At 40.6% G+C, this 20,888-nt stretch overlaps 1 protein-coding gene across 1 annotated transcript; it reads right to left on the reverse strand.

Moving 5' to 3' along the window:
* Positions 1 to 19,427: 19,427 nt before the first annotated feature.
* LOC108437034 (ribonuclease-like 3) lies at positions 19,428 to 20,519 on the reverse strand. The gene is made up of 2 exons (XM_017713857.2): positions 20,361 to 20,519; positions 19,428 to 20,248 (listed from the first exon to the last, which is right to left on the reverse strand). Exon 2 carries the CDS (start codon positions 20,235 to 20,237, stop codon positions 19,803 to 19,805), a length of 435 nt encoding a protein of 144 aa, XP_017569346.1. The 5' UTR covers positions 20,238 to 20,248; positions 20,361 to 20,519; the 3' UTR covers positions 19,428 to 19,802.
* Between the last annotated feature and the right edge of the window lie 369 nt (positions 20,520 to 20,888).

Raw genomic sequence — 20,888 nt, forward strand, 5'->3', positions numbered from 1 at the left:
TTTCAGTCTGAAGAAATGATTGCAGTTTAAAGGTGTATCATTAGCTTTATAGCTGTAGTTAACAGTTAGACTGGTAGTGGCAAGGACCTAGTTTGATGGCTGTAAAGTGAATGAAGATTTGTAACTGCTTAAATCAGTCTATTATAGGGTTAGATCATTTGTAGCCTTCATTTGGATTCACCTGAATATGTAGAGATATTCGCACATCTCTTTGGCTACATTTACACTAACACTTTGTTATTCTTTCATATTCTTTATTCTATGTATTATATTTTTATTTTATCTGTTTCATAATAGTTGTTACTAGACTGTATACTTGTCTGGTCTGTTCAGTATGTTACATGTCATACCAGACAAATTCTGATCCAAATTGTGATCCTTGTTTTGATAAGCAACAGAACTTCATCTTTTTGGGTAAAGGGTGAATCTTTCGATGTTTGTGTCATTTGATAACACTGAACGAGAACACAGCTTTATTATATATAATAATAACAATAATGTATAACAAAGCTGTCTTCTTCATAATGCATTAGTCATGGTACAGTCCTTCAAAAGTAAACAAAATATGTAATTTGCACACTACATAGGCTGTTGCATCTAGTTAAACTGTATATCTATAATCAATTGTAATCGGTATATTGTTTGTCCCAGTTAATGTAACCCGTGCACGTCTTTTTGCATTTCGTTTTTGTGTGATAAAAGTTTTTCTGAAAGTTTTTGATAAATGTTTTGTTTCAGTCAATTGTTTAAAAAGAACATCTAATATAATTAAACTATGATCATTTAATGGGGAAGTCATGTAATGAATGACAGAGAGCAGAATTCATGCAATTCATTTGTCTTTATTAAGAGCTGATGTAGAGTGACGAAGAGGAGGAAGAAGATGCTGCAGTAATGGTGAGGTTCTCATGCAGCAGCTCCTTCTGCAGGAGGACCAGCGTCAGCAGGACAAGGAGCAGCGTCAGCAGGAGGAGGAGCAGCATCAGCACCACCTTTAGTCTGCTTTCCCTTGCAGAGACCCTTCATAAGATACGTTAGTAATATTATCATTATTAAACTGATGTGCTTGAAAATAATTTATAAGATTACATTATTAAACAAAATTATTTTAAAATCTAACTAATGTGGTAAAAATGTCCGTGTGAGCAATATAAACAAACAAAATATCATGTCTAATAGATTTTAAGGGTTGGAAAGAAAATAACTTGTTCATTTTTAGTATCACCTCTCCTTGGATCACCACCTTATCGTGGTGGAGGGGTTTGCGTGCTTGAATGATCTTAGGAGCTATGTTGTCTGGAGCAAAAGCTCCTGGTAGGGTCTCCCATGGCAAACTGGTCCTAGGTGACAGGTCAGACAAAGTGTGATCCATAATAACCCCTATGAAGACACAAAATCAGGACTTGTGTACCCTGCCCGGAACAGGGTTACCGGGGCCCCACCCTGGAGCCAGGCCTGGGGGAGGGGCTCGCCAGCGAGCGTCTGGTGGCCGGGCATTTACTCATGGTGCCCGGCCGGGCCCAGCCCGAAGGAGTTACATGAGTCCCCCTTCCCATCGACCCACCACCAATGGGAGGGGCAGTAGTAGGGGTTTGGTGCGTTGTGGATCGGGCAGTGTCCGAAGGCGTGGGCCTTGGCGTTCTGATCCTCGGTTGCTGAAACTGGCTTTTGGAACTTGGAACGTTACCTCACTGGCGGGGAAGGAGCCTGAGTTGGTGTGCGAGGTTGAGAGATACCGGCTAGATATAGTCGGGCTCACCTCAACACACAGCTTGGGCTCTGGGTCCAATCTCCTTGAGAGGGGCAGTACTTTATTCTTTTCTGGAGTTGCCCATGGTGAGAGGCGGCGGGCAGGTGTGGGCTTTCTCATAGCCCCTCGACTCGGTGCCTGTATGTTGGGGTTTTCTCCGGTGGACGAGAGGGTAGCTTCCCTACGCCTTCGGGTTGGGGAACGGGTCCTGACTGTTGTCTGTGCTTATGCACCAAACAGCAGTTCAGAGTACCCAGCCTTCTTAGAGTCCTTGGGAAGGGTGCTTGAAAGTGCTCCTCCTGGAGACTCTATTGTCCTACTGGGGGACTTCAACGCTCACGTGGGCAATGACAGTGAGACCTGGAGGGGTGTGATTGGGAGGAATGGCCTCTCTGATCTGAACCCGAGTGGTGTTCAGTTTTTGGACTTCCATCACGAACACCATGTTTGAACACAAGGATGTCCATAAGTGTACATGGCACCAGGACACCCTAGGCCGCAGTTCAATGATTGACTTTGTAGTCGTGTCATCGGACTTGCGGCCATGTGTTTTGGACACTCGGGTAAAGAGAGGAGCTGAGCTGTCAACTGATCACCACCTGGTGGTGAGTTGGATCAGTTGGTGGGGGAAGATGCCGGTCAGACCAGGCAAGCCCAAACGTATAGTGAGGGTTTGCTGGGAACGTCTAGCAGAAGAACCTGTCAGATTGATCTTCAACTCACACCTCCGTCAGAACTTTGACCAGATATCGGGGGAGGTGGGGGACATTGACTCAGAATGGGCCATGTTCCGTTCCTCCATTGCTGACTGTAGCTGTGGCCGTAAGGTAGTTGGTGCCTGTCGGGGCGGTAATCCTCGAACCCGGTGGTGGACACCCCAGGTGAGAGATGCCGTCAAGCTGAAGAAGGAGTCCTACCGGGCATGGTTGGCCTGTGGGACACCAGAGGCAGCTGGCAGGTATCGACAGGCCAAGCAATCTGCGGCTTCAGTTGTCGCCAAGGCAAAAACCCGTGTATGGGAGGAGTTTGGTGAGGCCTTGGAAAGTGACCTTAAGTCGGCTCCGAAAAGATTCTGGCAAACCATCAGGCGACTCAGAAGGGGAAAGCAGTGTGCCACTAGCACTGTATATAGTGGAGATGGTGTGCTGCTGACTTCGACTGAAGACGTCATTGGGAGGTGGAAGGAATACTTTGAGGACCTTCTCAATCCCACCGACACTTTCTCCAGTGAGGAGGCTGAGTCTGGGGACATGGGAATAGGCTTGTCCATTACTGAGGCCGAAGTCGCTAAGGTAGTTAAGAAGCTCCTTGGTGGCAAGGCTCCAGGGGTGGATGAGATCCGCCCTGAGTTCCTCAAGGCTCTGGATGTTGTGGGGCTGTCTTGGCTGACACGCCTTTTCAACATTGCGTGGACATCAGGGGCGGTACCACTGGATTGGCAGACTGGGGTGGTGGTGCCTCTTTTTAAAAAAGGGGACCGGAGGGTGTGTTCCAACTACAGGGGAATCACACTCCTCAGCCTCCCTGGCAAGGTCTATGCAGGGGTACTGGAGAAGAGAGTCCGGCTTATAGTCGAACCTCGGATCCAGGAGGAACAGTGCGGGTTCCGCCCTGGTGATGGAACACTGGACCAACTCTTCACCCTCTCCAGGATTCTGGAGGGTTCATGGGAGTTTGCCCAACCAGTCCACATGTGCTTTGTGGATCTGGAGAAGGCATTCGACTGTGTTCCCCGGGGTATTCTGTGGGAGGTGCTTCGGGAGTACGGGGTACATGGCTCTTTGCTACGAGCCATTCAGGCCCTGTACAAACAAAGCTGGAGTTTGGTTCGCATAGCCGGCAGTAAGTCAGACTCGTTCCCAGTAAGAGTTGGACTCCGTCAGGGCTGCCCTTTGTCACCGATTCTATTCATAATTTTTATGGATAGAATTTCTAGGCGCAGTCAAGGGATGGAGGGTGTCCGGTTTGGTGACCTCAGGGTCACATCGCTGCTGTTTGCAGATGATGTGGTCCTATTGGGGACATCAGGCCGCGAACTTCAGCTTTCGCTGGATCGGTTTGCAGCCGAGTGTGAAGCGGCTGGGATGAGAATCAGTACCTCTAAATCCGAGACCATGGTTCTCAGGCGGAAAAGGGTGGAGAGCCCTCTCTGGGTCGGGGATAGGCTCTTGCCTCAAGTGGAGGAGTTCAAGTATCTCGGGGTCTTGTTCACGAGTGATCGTACAAGGGAGCGGGAGATTGACAGGCGAATTGGTGCTGGGTCAGCAGTGATGCGGGCTCTTTACCGGTCTGTTGTGGTAAAGAAAGAGCTGAGCCATAAGGCATTTCGTAAGGAATTCAAAGATGAAAGCTTTCACAGCAGATACAAGTCTCTGACCTCTTCCTCTGCACGCACAGCCAGTATAACGAGGCTCAGGTGCACGAGCACAGTGGCCAGAAGGAACTCAGTGAACTCAGTGAAGCCATTTCCTCAAAAAAAAAAGGCACGTTCTATGGAAAAAAAAGACGGACTGATAAGTGCTGTCTAAATCTAATGTATTAGAAATAGAATTCCAACATATTTTCCATAACAAAACTTGCTATCTCCAAAACAGTCACATTACAGGAGAACAAAAAAGCCTTCTTAACTTTAACTGGAAGTTAGTGAGACAGTATGTAAATGCATGTCATTTGGGGCCACTTCTAGTGGTAGTTTTAAAACATTGTAAATGATCAACATTGTAAATATTCTAATTATGTAGTCAAAGACAAAAATGGAGATACAAGGTTTTGCTCTGACAGTGACATGTTAGTTTTGACAAATCATAGATCTCAAAAAATCTACAACAATAGTTCTTTTCATAGCTCAACAAGAACCTCAAAGATAAGTACATCTTTTAAGTCCTGTTAACTTTAAGACCTGATTGACTGCGATGAATGTGTAAAACAAAACTGACAGAGAATAAACAGAAATTAGCTAGACCTAAACTGAGAAGAGGACACACTGCAGTAAAAGCCGAAGCCGAGAGCACTTACCAGTGTAAAGAGTAAGTACTGAAAGATGTCAGAGGAGAATGGGCAGACTGGTTCCAGATGATAGAAAGGCAACAGTAAATAACTCAAATAACCAACCAGAATCTCTGAGGAACGTTTCCAACACTTGTTGAAAGTTTGCCATGAAGAATTAAGGCAGTTTGAAGGCAAAAGGGGGTCCAACCTTTTACTAGCAAGGTGTACCTAATAAAGTGACCGGTGAGTGTATATTATATATATTGGTATAAAGTATATATAAGTATATAAACTATATATTAAACCATGCACTTTATTAGGAACACCTAATTGTTTCTACGCTCATTGTCCATTTATATCATTCCATTTACCACCACAGAGCAGGCACTATTTGGGTGGTGGATCTTTCTCAGCACTGCAGTAACACTGATGGAGTTTTAAAACACCTCAGTGTCACTGCTGGACAGAGAACAGTCCACCAACCAAAATATCCAGCCAACAGCGTCCTGTGGGCAGCGTCCTGTGAGCACTGATGAAGGACTAGAGGATGACCAACGCAAACTGTAACAGATATGTTGTCATCTTTGACTTTACATCTATAAGGTGGACCAACAAGGTAGGAGTGTCTAATAGAGTGGAGCAGCACTGCTCTGTCTTCTCCACATTTTTTAGGAAAACTGAAATGACACAAGCAACAGTAAAATTTGCTGAATATAACTTTTCAGTGGCTCCATCCTGGCTCCACCAGCACTCACACTTGCTCCTCTATGATGTTTGAGTGTTTCTGTGGAGGCATTTGCTTTTGATTTGGATATCAAGAATACTTGTGCTAACTCTTTCTACTAAACTGTCACTGGGGCAGTTCTCCTCTTGTCACTGTGGTGGTACCATCAAGGGTCCATCTCAGTACCTTTAGTTAAGGAACATAATTGTACCATTGAAATTATATGTTCTAAGTTATACTGACTCCACACACCCCGTCTCGTCTCCAGGCTTTTTATTTTACTGTTCTGTTTTAAAACATCAGGTTATGAAAAGGTGCAAACAGAACTGGACCAGTTGTACCTTTGAAGGAAAATTTACATTATTTGTTACTTGATGAACCTTCATCAGAACCTTTATTTCTAACAGTGTAGTCAGATTTGTTTCACTCAAAAAAAACAAACCAACATGGTTGTTTGACTTAGAAGCTGAAAATATATCAATGAAGACAAATGATTTATGTTGTCTTCAAGTAACTAATTTAGTAAAATGGATAAAAATTATGAACATTTTAATTAATGAAACTGTTTATTTTGATCCAAAGAGAATTCCATTACTATAAAAAAAACAGTTAATTGTACTAAAACGTTTCAATTTACTTCCATTAACTTTGTTACTTGAACTTTATGTTGAACTTTAAGTAACAAATCTGTGTATTCAGTTTCATCTCAAAAATAAAGGTACTAAACGGTCACTGGGGCAGTCACCCTCTTGACACTTGGGTGGGACCCTCAAGGGTCCATCTCAGTACCTTTAGTCAGGGAACATAACTGAACCATAATCCACTGAAATGATATGTTCTACGTTGCATTGACTCCACACACCTGTCTCATCGCCAGGGTTTTATTTATTTATTTATTCATTTTTAAACATTAGCTTATGAAAAGGTACAAATACATACTTTTCACCTGGTGGAAAGTAAGTGGGCCTTAAAACCATTGTTGTACCTTTGAGGGACCATTTGCATTGTTTCTACCTTGATGAATGAAAATGCACCAGAACAGAACCTTTATTTCTAACAGTGATTGAAAGGAAATGTGTGAAATAATTGAATTAACTTCACACGATTTATTTGGGTCAGTGGTGATAGGAGCCAGATCTCTCTAAAATCCCCCTCACAGACAGCTGTTACATTAAATGATTAGAAATACACTGCCTGACATCTGAGACATTGTATTATGTTTTATGAAGGTTTTCTCCTAAATTGCATTCTCAAAATATGTTCATAGTGGAGATGTACATACAGTTAAGCTCAATATTATTCATACCCATGCCAAATTCTGATTTATAGTGATATTTTCTTTGACCAATAGGTTTCTTCAGGCTAGAAATGACAAACAAGTGAAAACAGATGGCGGGACATTGTGCTAGAGATATAGTTGTTTCTAATCAAATTCATAGTTGATTAGAATGCTCTAGAATATGGAAGAAATTACCAGGACCATTTGGAATGGTCAGAAGCTTTAACAAAGTTTATCATTAACATCTCAAGCACAATGTCTTACTATCTTTTGTCACTTGCTTATGTCTTTTCCAGCCAGAAGAAATATTGGTCAAATAAACCTTCATTATCAATCAAAATTTGGCTAGGGTGAGAATAGTTTTGGGCTTAACTATATGTTGTGAGGCAGAAAATATGTTTTGAACTATTTTACCATCATCAATGGTACATTTGAAAAGAGACGTGTAAATTTCCAGGTTAATTTAAGATGAAACCCCTCTGAATCTCAACAACTGAATTATGTAGAAATAGGATTCTCCAGTCTTTAGTGTGTACTAATGCAAGTTTGCATGGTACAGTATAGAAATGATGAATAATGCTTTCTAAACATGATTTTATTCCCTCGTTTTAAACAAGGCACTACAGTTACAGCACACTGGCTTGTAAGTTTCACCACCATTACAATTTACACTGATAAAAAAAAAAACTACTATGAATTCTAAAGAATGAATATGAATGAAGTGTCTGTTTCTACAATCTGATCATTCAAATGTCAGACATAACTGTAGTGCTCTTCAGTTTGCTGTTCATATTGGATATCAGTCTGCTCACGGAGTGGTGTCCACTGCAATATTTAAGCTGCTAAAGTAGAAGGAAAGGTGACCTTAACATAAGCATTTGTTTGGGAATTCCTTTTTTTATTTGGGAAACCCATTTTTTTTTTATTCTACATAATTCAGCAGCTGAGATATATACAAAGTCATTCATAGCAGTTTGATGTGAAATAATGAAATGATTTACCAGTGTGAGTTTTATATGGAATATTGATGATGGTAAAACTCCATCCATCCATCCATTTTCCAAGCCGCTTCTCCGTCAGGGTCGCTGGAGCCTATCCCAGCAGTCTTCGGGTGGAAGGCAGGATACACCCTGGACAGGTCGCCAGTCCATCACAGGGCAGACACACACTCACACCTAGGGGCAATTTAGCATGTCTAATTGGCCTGACTGCATGTCTTTGGGAGGAAACCGGAGAACCCGGAGGAAACCCACGCAGACACGGGGAGAACATGCAAACTCCACACAGAGAGGACCCTGGTCACCCGGCCGGGGAATCAAACCCAGGCCCTCCTCGCTGTGAGGCGACAGCGCTACCCACCACGCCACCGTGCCGCCCTGATGGTAAAACTCCCCAAATAAAACTTATTTTGGCCCACAGCCATCTACATGTACCTCTTCACCATGAATGGATTTGAAAAATATGTTTCAGACTAAAATTGATCTAAAAACTATTGAAAATCACTAATATTAATATTAATTCATTTAATAAGAAAACATTGGTGAATGTCACAATCTTCATGAAAACTGCTAAGTAAGTTTTAAGGTGAAATTTTCTTAACCCTCTATTGCAGAATGTTGCCTTAGGGCAACAAACTTATTTTCCTCACTTTACAATACTTTAATATTTAATATTTTAAGGCAACAACAGGTTTAAAAATACAGGGAAGAGTTTGAGTAAGTCAATAAAAAGCATGTACTTGGTCATACTATCTCTTAGTGGGCACTTTTAAACCTCTTCTTTAACATTCAGTATCAGTTTTATTCGTCATGAGAATTAGCAGAAATGTGTTTGTTGCCTAGAAGCAACACTGCGTGACAGTTGAATGGATTTAGCCAGTCATAAGCCAGGTCTCACCACTTCAGCGAATACGGTTCTATATCATTTCTTCCCTTTGTCACACAATGTTGCCTCAAGGCAACATACACCAAAAGAACCCCTGCACATATTATTTCTTTTAAATATTTGTTAATTTAATAATCAGGTCTGAAAAAACTAATCAAGGATCATTTTACGCAAGAAAAGTGAATTTAATGATTTATTTTAATTGCTCTCATAATGTGTGCAGTAGAGGGTTAAGAACAGTGGCTGAAAGAGGCCAATTATTATTAACAGGAATATTGTTATGTATTTTCTGTTATATATTCAGTTTAGCACCTTCTTTTTACAGCTGTAGGTTTTATCCATCACTGAAATACATTGAACTGCCTTGTCCAAAGACACAACCAGCAACACCCAGACAGTCCTGGAAACAACCTTCCAGTTACCAGCTCACCTTTCCTGCCTCTGGGCTACAGGCCAAACCCTTTAGTTTGGGGTTTGCAACCCCTTGACTTCCCAGTGGTGGGGAGAGAACATGATGTTGCTGACTATAACAAAACAACAACTATCTGTGTTTGGAGTCAATTTATATAATCTTTCAAAAAATCAAACAGCTGTTTACAGAGCCATACCGAATGAAGCAATGTGTCTACTTCATCAATTAATTAAAGGTATAAATATATATCAGGTTACTATTATTCTAATATGAGGTTATGAGTTATCTGTTCATTCACACTCTCACACTCACTATGAAGAGAAGTTAAACTAGTTGGCTTGTCAGCTAACATGCTAGTGTTAGTATTCGCCCAGCCTCTTTTCTTTGCCTAGCAAGTAAAGGCCTGACAGCTACACCGACCAAGGTTGTAGGTGGGTCTTCACTCTCTAAACCACCAGATTTTTGTCCACCTGCTCATCACACAGTTTGAGATATCGACACTGTTTCAATTCCAGTGTGTTCAGTCTGATCGGGAATGTTGCGCCTGTATACAGCTTTTTGATCTGACAAACAGTTTTCATACAATCATCATTAAATTTTCCCCTTATAGGAATGGATGGGATACAAACGTTTGTGCACCCACCTTGTACCATGATGATACAAGTCCATTAGCAACACCTTATTAACCATGTGGGGTACCTTAGAAACAAAGCAGCAACACCCTAGCATCCATCAAGGTTATGAAAGCAACCACCAACAACTCCCTAGCAGCCACTTGAGATACCTTAACAACCACCTGGGAATCAACTGGGATACCATAAGGAATGTTATCAACACCTTAGCAGCAACCTAAAACGCCATAGTAACTATTTGGCAGCACCAAAGCAACGATTTAGCAAGTGCTTAAGCCACATTTCATGCTCCAGTCCTGGCAGGACAAAACACAGCAGGATAGAAGAGCAGGTACAGCCGGAAAGTGGGCCGGGTGGGGGTTAGGTGTGTTTAGAATGAGATGTTCGACAAGCTCATGTAGGAGTGATAGTCGGGTGTCCACATTCTTTTGGCCAAATAAAGTATTTTCACTTAGAAAACCAACAAAGCATGTAACTTGACTGGACGTGCTCAAGCCTATGTGTACAACTGTATAATGTAACATTTAATATCAGTGACAATGCAAAGGTTTGGAAAGCAGTGACCACCTCTAAGAACATTCATGTTAGTTCAGAAAAAAGTGTCTTATCGATTCAGAAAAGCTCTTTTTGGTCATATGCTGTAGATTAGACTTTACATACTCAGAGTCTCTCCACATTAGTTAGAATCATGAAAAGTGACGTTCTGATCTGCGCCCTGATTTCCAGGTTGCAAGCTTGTAGAAAGCAATGCTGTGGCTCATTGCTTCATCATAAGCAGTGAGTGAATGATGCGCGTTTTTCCTGAAGCCTTGATCATGATAGTGGATTTCTAAGCAGCTCTATTTTGAAAGCATTAAGGAGGACTGTGGCTCTGATATCACTCTCAGCTGTGCGAACACACATATGAATACAGTAAACTGGCAAGAGCAGCAGGCTTCAGTAAAACATCACTAAGTCAAGATAAGTTCGACGGAGAAGACTTGATCAAAAAGGACAGATAGAGGCTTTCATGCTAAGAGTTGGGCTTTATTAAGAGGTGATGTAGAGTGAGGAAGAGGAGGAAGAGGATGAAGTGATGAAAATAAAGTTCTCATGCAGCAGCTTCTTCAGCCGGAGGAGCAGCATCAGGAGCAGGAGCCGGAGCAGATTCAGGAGCAGGAGCCGGAGCAGCTTGAGGAGCAGGAGCAGGAGCCAGAGCAGGAACACCAATATTAATGTTTATGCTTCCTCTAATTTTTGTTGACTTTTTGTTTGCAGGTTGGTTCGATTGTTTCTGACAAGATCTTCCCTAGGGGACCAAACATATTAGCATTAGTATAAAGAAGTGTGATGTATATCGCTGCTGTCAGGACAGTCTCGTATCTCCATTTTCATTGCTTTTCAGTGTTTGTTTCTGTTGCCGTTTACATTGTGTGTAAATCTCATGATGAATGGACCAAAAGAAACGGCCCAAAATGACTGGGGAAAAAAGTTCTGGTTCCATTGACTTACATTAAAAGTAAAGACTTTTTTTCCTTCTCCTGTAAAGTCATAATGTTGGAGATACGAGGTTTTGTTCCAACAACAGCATCACATATACACACTCAATGAGCACTTTATTAGGTACATCTACCTTGTATCTACATTCACTGTCCATTTTATCAGCTCCACTTACCAAATAAAAGCACTTTGTGGTTCTACAGTTACAGACTGTAGTCCATCTGTTTGTATTCCTGTAGCCCCCTTTCACCCAGTTCTTCAATGGTTGCTAAGCTTTTTTTAAATAAACAGCTGCTGTTCAAATTGTTTCCAAATTTCATGATGAATTGACCAATAGAAATGGCACAAAATGAGGTAGAATAAAGTCGTTACCTTAACTTGCACTGAAAGTTACGTTTTTTCCTTCTCTGCTAAAGTGACTTTTTTGAAGACGAAATGTTTTGTTATGACAGTGAAGATATGAAATAAACACCACTGCTATGTTGAATAAATACAGGATGTGATCTTGTGATGTTTGAATGTTGATATAACACGCATCTAATGAATTTGCTCTGCTAAATCCTTTTGTCATGTGATTACTGACCTTGCAGGAGGAAGACTTGGACCGAGAACCTCTTGCCCTGCGGCTTTCCACTTCTGTTTCCTCCTGGATGAGAAGAACAGGCGGCAAAGATTTAGGAAGAGATGGTTCAGAATTATTCATCACCTCTTATATGTAGAATCAGGTTTACTAGTATGTCTCTGACCTCTTCCTCGGCATCCACGGCCAGTAAAACGAGGCTCAGGTGCACAAGCACAGTGACCAGAAGGAACTTTGCACTCAATGAAGCCATTTTTGCTGTTCCTCAAAAACAAAGCAAATGCTGGGGTAAAAAAGAGTTACTGAGAAGCGCCATGTAAATATAATGTATTACAAATAGAATTCCAAAATACTGTGGCTGACAAAATCTCCTATCTCCATGGCAGCTACTTTACAAGAAAAGGAAACAATGTTCTTTGACTGGACGTTAATGTAACAGTTTATTCCAAATAATCTGGGACTTCTTCTATTGGTCATCTCATGAAATCATGGAATTTGAACACACTGTAACGGTCAGCTGGCATTTTCAGTTAAAAAAAAAAGACAAAAATTGAGATGCAAGATTTTGTCCCAACAGTGACAATATGTTGGTTTAGTAAATGAGAAATACGGAACAATCTAGGACAACAATAGTTCTTTTCATGGTTCCTCAGAGACCTCAATAATGCAAAGGTAAGTCAATCTTTTTCAAAAATCATTCTAATTTTAAGACCTACATTTAAGACCTGCATTGAATTTGTAAAGCAAAATTGACAAGAAGCAAGTAGAACTTAGCGTGAGTAAGTAAAAGCCGAAGCCGAGAAGACTTACCCGTCTACAGAGTAATCACTGAAACCTGGCTGAGAAAGACTTTAAACACAACCTCCTTTAACCAGCTCAGTCAGGCATGACTTGTATATTTACATAGTGCTGAATTAACAGATTACATGGAAGCTTATCCAGATCCACGAACATCTACAATGTCTACAAGCACAGTTGACTATGTTTCAGTAGTGAGCCAATACAGTGAGCTGCTCAAAAGCATACAAAGTTGGTCTGCTATGTAGCTGCAGTACTCCAGTGTTTGTTATTCATATTGGAATTCAGTCTCCTCCTTTCACTAGTGTGGTGGGATATTCAGGACAGTGATCCACATGTATCAAAATGTGTCAATTATTGTGCCATGTATTTAATTAAGAAAAAACGTTTATTGTTATTTCATTTTTTGACTAATGGTACAGTTCGTTTTTTTAGTGTAATTGATATAGGAAACTAATATTATAACAATGAACAAAAAGTCTTTTTTCTGGTCACCTTACTTGGTAAAAGTACATAAAGGTGATCTAATTCATATTCATTCATATTACATAAATACTATACAATAAATAAAATGTAACTGAATGTGCCTTAAAATTATAGATCTTGGAAAAATAAGTGAAGAAACATTGCTGTTCTGCTATTAGAAGTCAATGAGTTAATACGAACTACAGTTATAAGTTGTTCCCAAAATCTTTTTACAGTGAATCTAAGAAAAACAATGTTATTGTGTAAAAAGTTCACTAAAGCTGAACTGTGAACACCAAAACAAGTGTAATTTATTAGAAAGTCAGCTAGAAGTCATTAGAGAATAACTTGGTCTTAACAACTAAGGCATCTGGCCACAAAATGTCCAGATCAATAGGCTCTCCAAGGCTCTCAAACGAAAACGTATGATATACACTACCGTTCAAAAGTTTGGGGTCACCCAAACAATTTTGTGTTTTCCATGAAAAGTCACACTTATTCACCACCATACGTTGTGAAATGAATAGAAAATAGAGTCAAGACATTGACAAGGTTAGAAATAATGATTTGCATTTGAAATAACATTGTTTTTACATCAAACTTTGCTTTCGTCAAAGAATCCTCCATTTGCAGCAATTACAGCATTGCACACCTTTGGCATTCTAGCTGTTAATTTGTTGAGGTAAGCTGGAGAAATTGCACCCCACGCTTCTAGAAGCAGCTCCCACAAGTTGGATTGGTTGGATGGGCACTTCTGGCGTACCATACGGTCAAGCTGCTCCCACAACAGCTCAATGGGGTTCAGATCTGGTGACTGCGCTGGCCACTCCATTACCGATAGAATACCAGCTGCCTGCTTCTGCTGTAAATAGTTCTTGCACAATTTGGAGGTGTGTTTAGGGTCATTGTCCTGTTGTAGGATGAAATTGGCTCCAATCAAGCGCTGTCCACTGGGTATGGCATGGCGTTGCAAAATGGAGTGATAGCCTTCCTTATTCAGAATCCCTTTTACCCTGTACAAATCTCCCACCTTACCAGCACCAAAGCAACCCCAGACCATCACATTACCTCCACCATGCTTAACAGATGGCGTCAGGCATTCTTCCAGCATCTTTTCATTTGTTCTGCGTCTCACAAACGTTCTTCTTTGTGATCCAAACACCTCAAACTTGGATTCATCCGTCCACAACACTTTTTTCCAGTCTTCCTCTGTCCAATGTCTGTGTTCTTTTGCCCATCTTAATCTTTTTCTTTTATTGGCCAGTCTCAGATATGGCTTTTTCTTTGCCACTCTGCCCTGAAGCCCAAAATCCCGCAGCCGCCTCTTCACTGTAGATGTTGACACTGGTGTTTTGCAGGTACTATTTAATGAAGAAGCCAGTTGGGGACCTGTAAGGCGTCTGTTTCTCAAACTAGAGACTCTAATGTGCTTATCTTCTTGCTTAGTTGTGCAACGTGGCCTCCCACTTCTTTTTCTACTCTGGTTAGAGCCTGTTTGTGCTGTCCTCTGAAGGGAGTAGTACACACCGTTGTAGGAAATCTTCAATTTCTTAGCAATTTCTCGCATGGAATAGCCTTCATTTCTAAGAACAAGAATAGACTGTCGAGTTTCAGATGAAAGTTCTCTTTTTCTGGCCATTTTGAGCGTTTAATTGACCCCACAAATGTGATGCTCCAGAAACTCAATCTGCTCAAAGGAAGGTCAGTTTTGTAGCTTCTGTAATGAGCTAGACTGTTTTCAGATGTGTGAACATGATTGCACAAGGGTTTTCTAATCATCAATTAGCCTTCTGAGCCAATGAGCAAACACATTGTACCATTAGAACACTGGAGTGATAGTTGCTGGAAATGGGCCTCTATACACCTATGTAGATATTGCACCAAAAACCAGACATTTGCAGCTAGAATAGTCATTTACCAAATTAGCAATGTATAAAGTGTATTTGTTTAAAGTTAGGACTAGTTTAAAGTTATCTTCATTGAAAAGTACAGTGCTTTTCCTTCAAAAATAAGGACATTTCAATGTGACCCCAAACTTTTGAACGGTAGTGTATATCGGAACAAAAACTCTCCAAAACAGTAACTTTACAGGAGAAGGAAAAAACATGCTTTACTTTCAATGTAAGTCAATGGAACCAGACTTTTTTCCAAGTTATTTTTGGTCATTTGTTTTGGTCCATCCTTCATGAAATTTACACACAATGTACAGGCTAACATGGATTTCCAAATTATGTCAAAAACTGAAAATCAAGAAAAATGGAGATACAGGGTTTTGTTCCGACAGCAGTGATCTATAAGTCTTGGATGGTTTTGGGGAGTTTTTTCAAAGTAAATTTCAAACCACTGGTCATCTGTACAGGTCAGACCTTTGACAAATTCAGCCCAAGAGCTGACCAAAAGGTGCTGCTGGAAGTCTCCAAGATTCCCAGGATAACATCAAGAGATTTACAGATGGCTGAAAGAAGGTTAGCGATGTTTGGTCCTAATGGCAGACGGTCATGTCTGGACTACATTAAAGCCTGCCTATAACCAAAGGAACCAACTGTTAGTGGTGGAACGATGGAGGAATCATGATGTTTTGGGGCTGCATTTCTGATCAGAGTCTGACAAGCTGACAATCACAGAGTCACCATGTTGTGAAAGAGAGTGGAGCTGAACTCGTTTAACCTTCCTGTCGTGTTTGGGTCAAATCTGACCGATTTACAACATAAAACACTCATAAAGATTGTGTTTTACATCTGATCGCCTCAAGGCCTTATGATATCCTCCACACTGTGCACTTGAACATATAAGTGATGATCACCTCTTTCATTGAATTTTGACTGTTTAATCAATCAACTGTTACACCTGTGGTGTTCCTGGTCAAAAGTGACTGCCATAGGAAATGAATGGGTATCCAGACTATATTCATCCATCCATCAGACAGAAAACAGTGTTCACAGCGAAAGAATGTTGAATAAAAATATGGAGGTGAAAAATGTTTTTTGTGCTAATTTAAGAGCAGTTAAAACAGACCGGTCAAATTTGACCAGGAACACTACAGTAAGGGGCGGGAGGTGAAGAGGACAGGAGGGTTAAAGACGCATGGAGGATGGTGCTGAAGGTATTGACTGCCTGTCCCATACAACATGAAGGCAAAATGGAACAGTTACTAATGGATTCAGTAGTTCATGTGTTATCATACTTGTAAAATAACAATCAAACAGTGGTGGACAAAGTACACAAATCATGTGCTTGAGTTAAATTAGAGACCCAAGGTAAAATATTAGTCCAGTAAAAGTAGAAGTCCTTACTCTAGACCTCAACTTGAGTAAAAGTACTAAAGTATTTGCCTTCAAATGTACTTAAGTATAAAGTAAAAGTACTAAAAGAGTAATTCTGGCTCTGATCTGGTCCTGTTATCATTTTTATAACCAGACTGTCTTCATGAACTCATTTCAGGTGAAAGTCCTCCAGCGTCTCTCTTGGTAAACCAGTCTTTTAATAGAACGTCATTAATTAGTGACGCTGACGTCTATTAAAATGACCATAAGCACAAAACACTGAAGGTAAACAGTTTCCATCAGGGAGAACCGAGTGGCTCTGAAATCACCAAACTCATTTACTATAAAATGAAATGGTGTTTGTAGAAATTCAGAAAAAAGCCGCGTCAGTCTCGACTGCATATGTGGACATATTTCTATATTGAGCTCTATTTACACAAAGTTAGGTTAGTTCATCATTTATATTGAACAGACTCTCCCAAAGTTTTACGCTGCTGCGCTGACGTTGAACCGCGTGCTGCACTGGGTCGGTATGACCAACAGGTCAAAACCAGCTCTAAACAAAGTGACCGCTGGGCTCTGATTGATGCTCTGGCTTTGCGCTTCTTTCGTTTTGACATGTTACATTTTTATACACACAGAAACCAAAAGGAACGACAGATTTCTCAAAATGTAGGAGGAAAAAGTCGGATATTAGACTCTGAAATGTAGTGGAGTGAAAGGAAAAAGTCGCCCAGAAATGGAAAAACTTAAGTAAAGTACAGATACACAAAAAACTACTTAAGTAGAGTAACGGATTACGTTTACTCAGTTACTGTCCACCACTGCAATCAAATGACGTTTTTGTTGATTTTTGAAGTGAAAATAAGTGAACACGTCCTCTACAGAGAACACACATACGTATCTTTTCTGCAAATTGTAGCACAAACTTTCTGTGTATATGTTGAGTTTAATATATTGGAAAAACTAAAACAGCCCAAATATAGAAAATATTAAATGTTCCACAACATTTATTGCAAAACAACAGCAAATTAGCTTCAAACTTTCACTGCTGTTCCAATATGGATTGATGAATAAGCCAATATGAATGAGTTCCGAAGAATGAATATGAATGAGGAGACTACGCCTACAATCTGATCATTCAAATGTCAGACCTAACTGGAGCGCTCTTCAGTTGGCTGTTCATATCGACCTTGTGTCCATTGCACTATTCAAAGTGCTGAAATAGGAGTTTTTATATGGAATATTGATGATTGATATTAAATTCAATTAGTGTTAAATCTGCAAAGAGATGTTATGTTTATTTTCTTTGGGGACTATTTTGCCTCACAACAGCCTGCATGTACCTCTCCACCATTCTTCAGACGTCTGGTTCCTGTCACCACCACTGTGAACAACTCTGACTTGTCAGATTTCTCTAGAACGGCGCATTTCACATCCCACCGCTCTGAATGACCGTGTTTACATCTTAAATGTATTTATGTAGAAAAAAATCTGTAAAAATGCCCCTTGAATTCCCCTTAATTACGTAAAAGAAGCTCTGGTACGTGAGAAAAGCCAGAGGTCGTGTTCTGCGCTTCTAAATATTATTCATCTAAGTTTTTTCAAGAAAATATAAACGTTCTTTAAAAGTCGAGGTTTTGTGTTTAAATTTGCAGACAACCTTTTACAGAAAATGGTTCTGTACAGAACATTGAACACTCAAAGAACCCTTTGCATGGTGTAAAGTGTTCGTTGCATCATGGCAGGGCTCTTCAGATTGATGAAGAATGTGAATGAATGTCCTGTAGACGGTTCTATATAGAACCTTTTCGAAAAGCTTTCCTTCTTAGCACCCAAAAGGGACACTCTGTAGTTACAAGCTTGACATCGTAACAACAGAAGGACCATTTGGGGTGCTATATAGAATCTACTTCAAAAGGGTTCTCTATAGAACCATCCACAGCATGTTTTCCAGTAGTCTGAAGAAACCTTCATGATGCAAAGAGAAAAGGACGCTAAAGGGTTCTCTATAGAACCATCCACAGCACGTTTTCCAGTAGTCTGAAGAAACCTTTATGATGCAAAGAGAAAAGGACGCTAAAGGGTTCTCTGAGTGTTCATGGTCCTACATAGAACCATTTTCTTGACCAAAGAACCCTTAAAGAACCATCATTTTGAAGAGTGCACAAGGTTAAAACCTGGAGTCTGACCAGGCCAAAACCATCAGTACAAAACATGATATTTTGGCCTTGGCTCATTATTTATTTACTTATTTTGGTTGTTGTTGTTGTTGTTTGCGTGAGAGTATGTTTATCCTTTTAAACTTCATTTTCTTTACATACTGTAACTTCAAACTTCAATTTGATTTAATTACAGTGACCACGACCATCACCTGCCTCACATCAAACTTGACTGCTACATTCCTCGACACACACAGTTATCATTGGCTTACACAAGCCTTGTTTGTGTGGGCCAACATTGTCCATGCGTAAAATGGTGCAGCAGATGTTCTTGAGAAGTTCTTTGTCATGGAGAACAGATATAGAATCCTCGTTCTTTATTATGGTCGTTCCTTTGTCTCCACTAGCATCTGACTTTTCCTCCCAGCTGCTGGCATGGCTGTGGAAAACTGAGTAAAGTCTGGAATCAGCATCCACATATCAAATGTTCTACTGCCGCTTGTGGTACTGAAAAACTTTACAGCACAGTACTGCTCCACTGGAAACTGTAGAACGTGAATGGCGCACATATGCAAGGAACATATTTCGAGTGCATTGCATGACATGAACATAACAACCGCACGGAAGGTAAAATATTTACAATTATTTATTGATCTTTTCAGACCAGCAGCACATTAAGCGGGATTAGGAGGAGCAATATGTCGTGTAAGTGAAAATCTGCAGAGCCTACTTTTTTAGAAAGTCAGCATTTATTGAATCATATCATTTTGAACTTTCCATTTTTAAGAACATTTTTAATGTCAGATCATTTTAGAGTGACAGTCATCTGTATGGCACATCAAGTAGTGGTTTCACTGTGCAGCCTCACGATGATAAACCTGATCAAAAATAAAATAAAATCCACAATCAAAATGATTAAACCCCTTTTTGTTGTTTGTTTGAAAATATTTCATTTCAGGAGTCAATCTGTTTCAAAACCAAGACTTTAAAAGAGCCACACAAGACAGGAGATGAAATTGGTAGTAAAACTTTAATGGCTTTTTAAAAGTGGATTTTCACATATAATGAACATACAAGCGTAACAAAAGAGCTAATGAGAATTCCTTGTTGGAAAAGCCACTCCATTTAGCCCAGCCAACCTTTAGTGTAAGCAACCCCTCCCTACACAGAGCCCCTCCCTACACAGAGCCCCGCATACTGTGGAGTATTCACCAGCAAAATACACCTGAAACATGAGTTCAGTAACAGTATAGTATAATAGTAACAGCCCGCTTTGCCATGCTTGTAAAAACAGTCAAACTGTGGAACCACTTTACGGTTCCCTCCTTATATATTGTATCTGTAGCGTCTGGCCCTTTTCTGAGTGCAACAAGTCCTTTAGATCAGTTAATAAACGAAAAGACGGTCTTCCTCATAATGCACTGGCCACTGCTGGTCACATGCCACTGTGATGGTCCGAGTGCTCCTTTTACCATCATATGTACAAGAAGGGCGTCTGTCTCCACTTCTCAAACGGCAGATGACCACTGCAAAAGGTTTGGTGCTTTCATAGAGATTTCGACCCTTAGGTATGCCTCCCTCTTGGCATACAGCTCGGACCTGTTCATGTGTCGCTAAGATGAAGGTATTGATTTCTTTGCAGTTGTTGGTGATTCCTGCTGTGATTTTCCGAGTCCGGATCACGCTGTCACACAGGCCTGTGTTCATGTTCCCAAACACATGCTGGTTGAGGAAGTGCTTGTAGCGACTCATCACATCTGCAGGTTGAGCATGAGCACACAAGGCCAGCAGCAGAACTACGGCAAGCTGATGTAGCTCCATGAATAACGTCTCTGGAGAAAGAAAGACTAGGTTTCTCAGGCACATACTGAACACTAGAAAGTTGTTTTTCAGTTTCCTTTTCTAGGATTTTAAGAGAATATAAACTACAGTAGATCATGTTACCTCAGAAAGAAGAAGCCACAATGTTTTAAGGACGCTCCGTCTTGGAATCCCTCTTCTTATAGTCTTCTTAAATCTTCCTTAAAACCTTCTTTTTCTGTCCTCTCTGTCTTATATAACTCTGTCTTATATAGCGTTTGACAGCTGTGTAAAGTCATCCCACTTACCCAAGATGGATGTTCCTCAGCATTTTCAAGTAAACAAGACCTTTTTTTAAGGCTGATATTTGATACATACATGACAGTCTGTCCAATAAGCCTGCAGCTCACCATATTTGGACCGAGAGGTTAAGAGAAATAGAATACTTACATAAGGGGTAACATGTGAGAACACATCAATAAGAGTGCTTGTGTAGGCTTGACAGAGTGGAGGTAATCTGGTATCTGAATGGGACAATGTCAAAACAACTCGGGGGTTATCAAGGACACAGAAGTTCATCTCATACACAGCAAATCCACTTCAGAAGATGAACCATTGACCATGTCAAAGCAGGTTAGACTAAAATTCCCGAGTTAGTCCTAGATACTAATC

Source organism: Pygocentrus nattereri, chromosome 23 (assembly GCF_015220715.1).
Source record: "Pygocentrus nattereri isolate fPygNat1 chromosome 23, fPygNat1.pri, whole genome shotgun sequence".
Classification (NCBI taxonomy): Eukaryota; Metazoa; Chordata; class Actinopteri; order Characiformes; family Serrasalmidae; genus Pygocentrus; species Pygocentrus nattereri.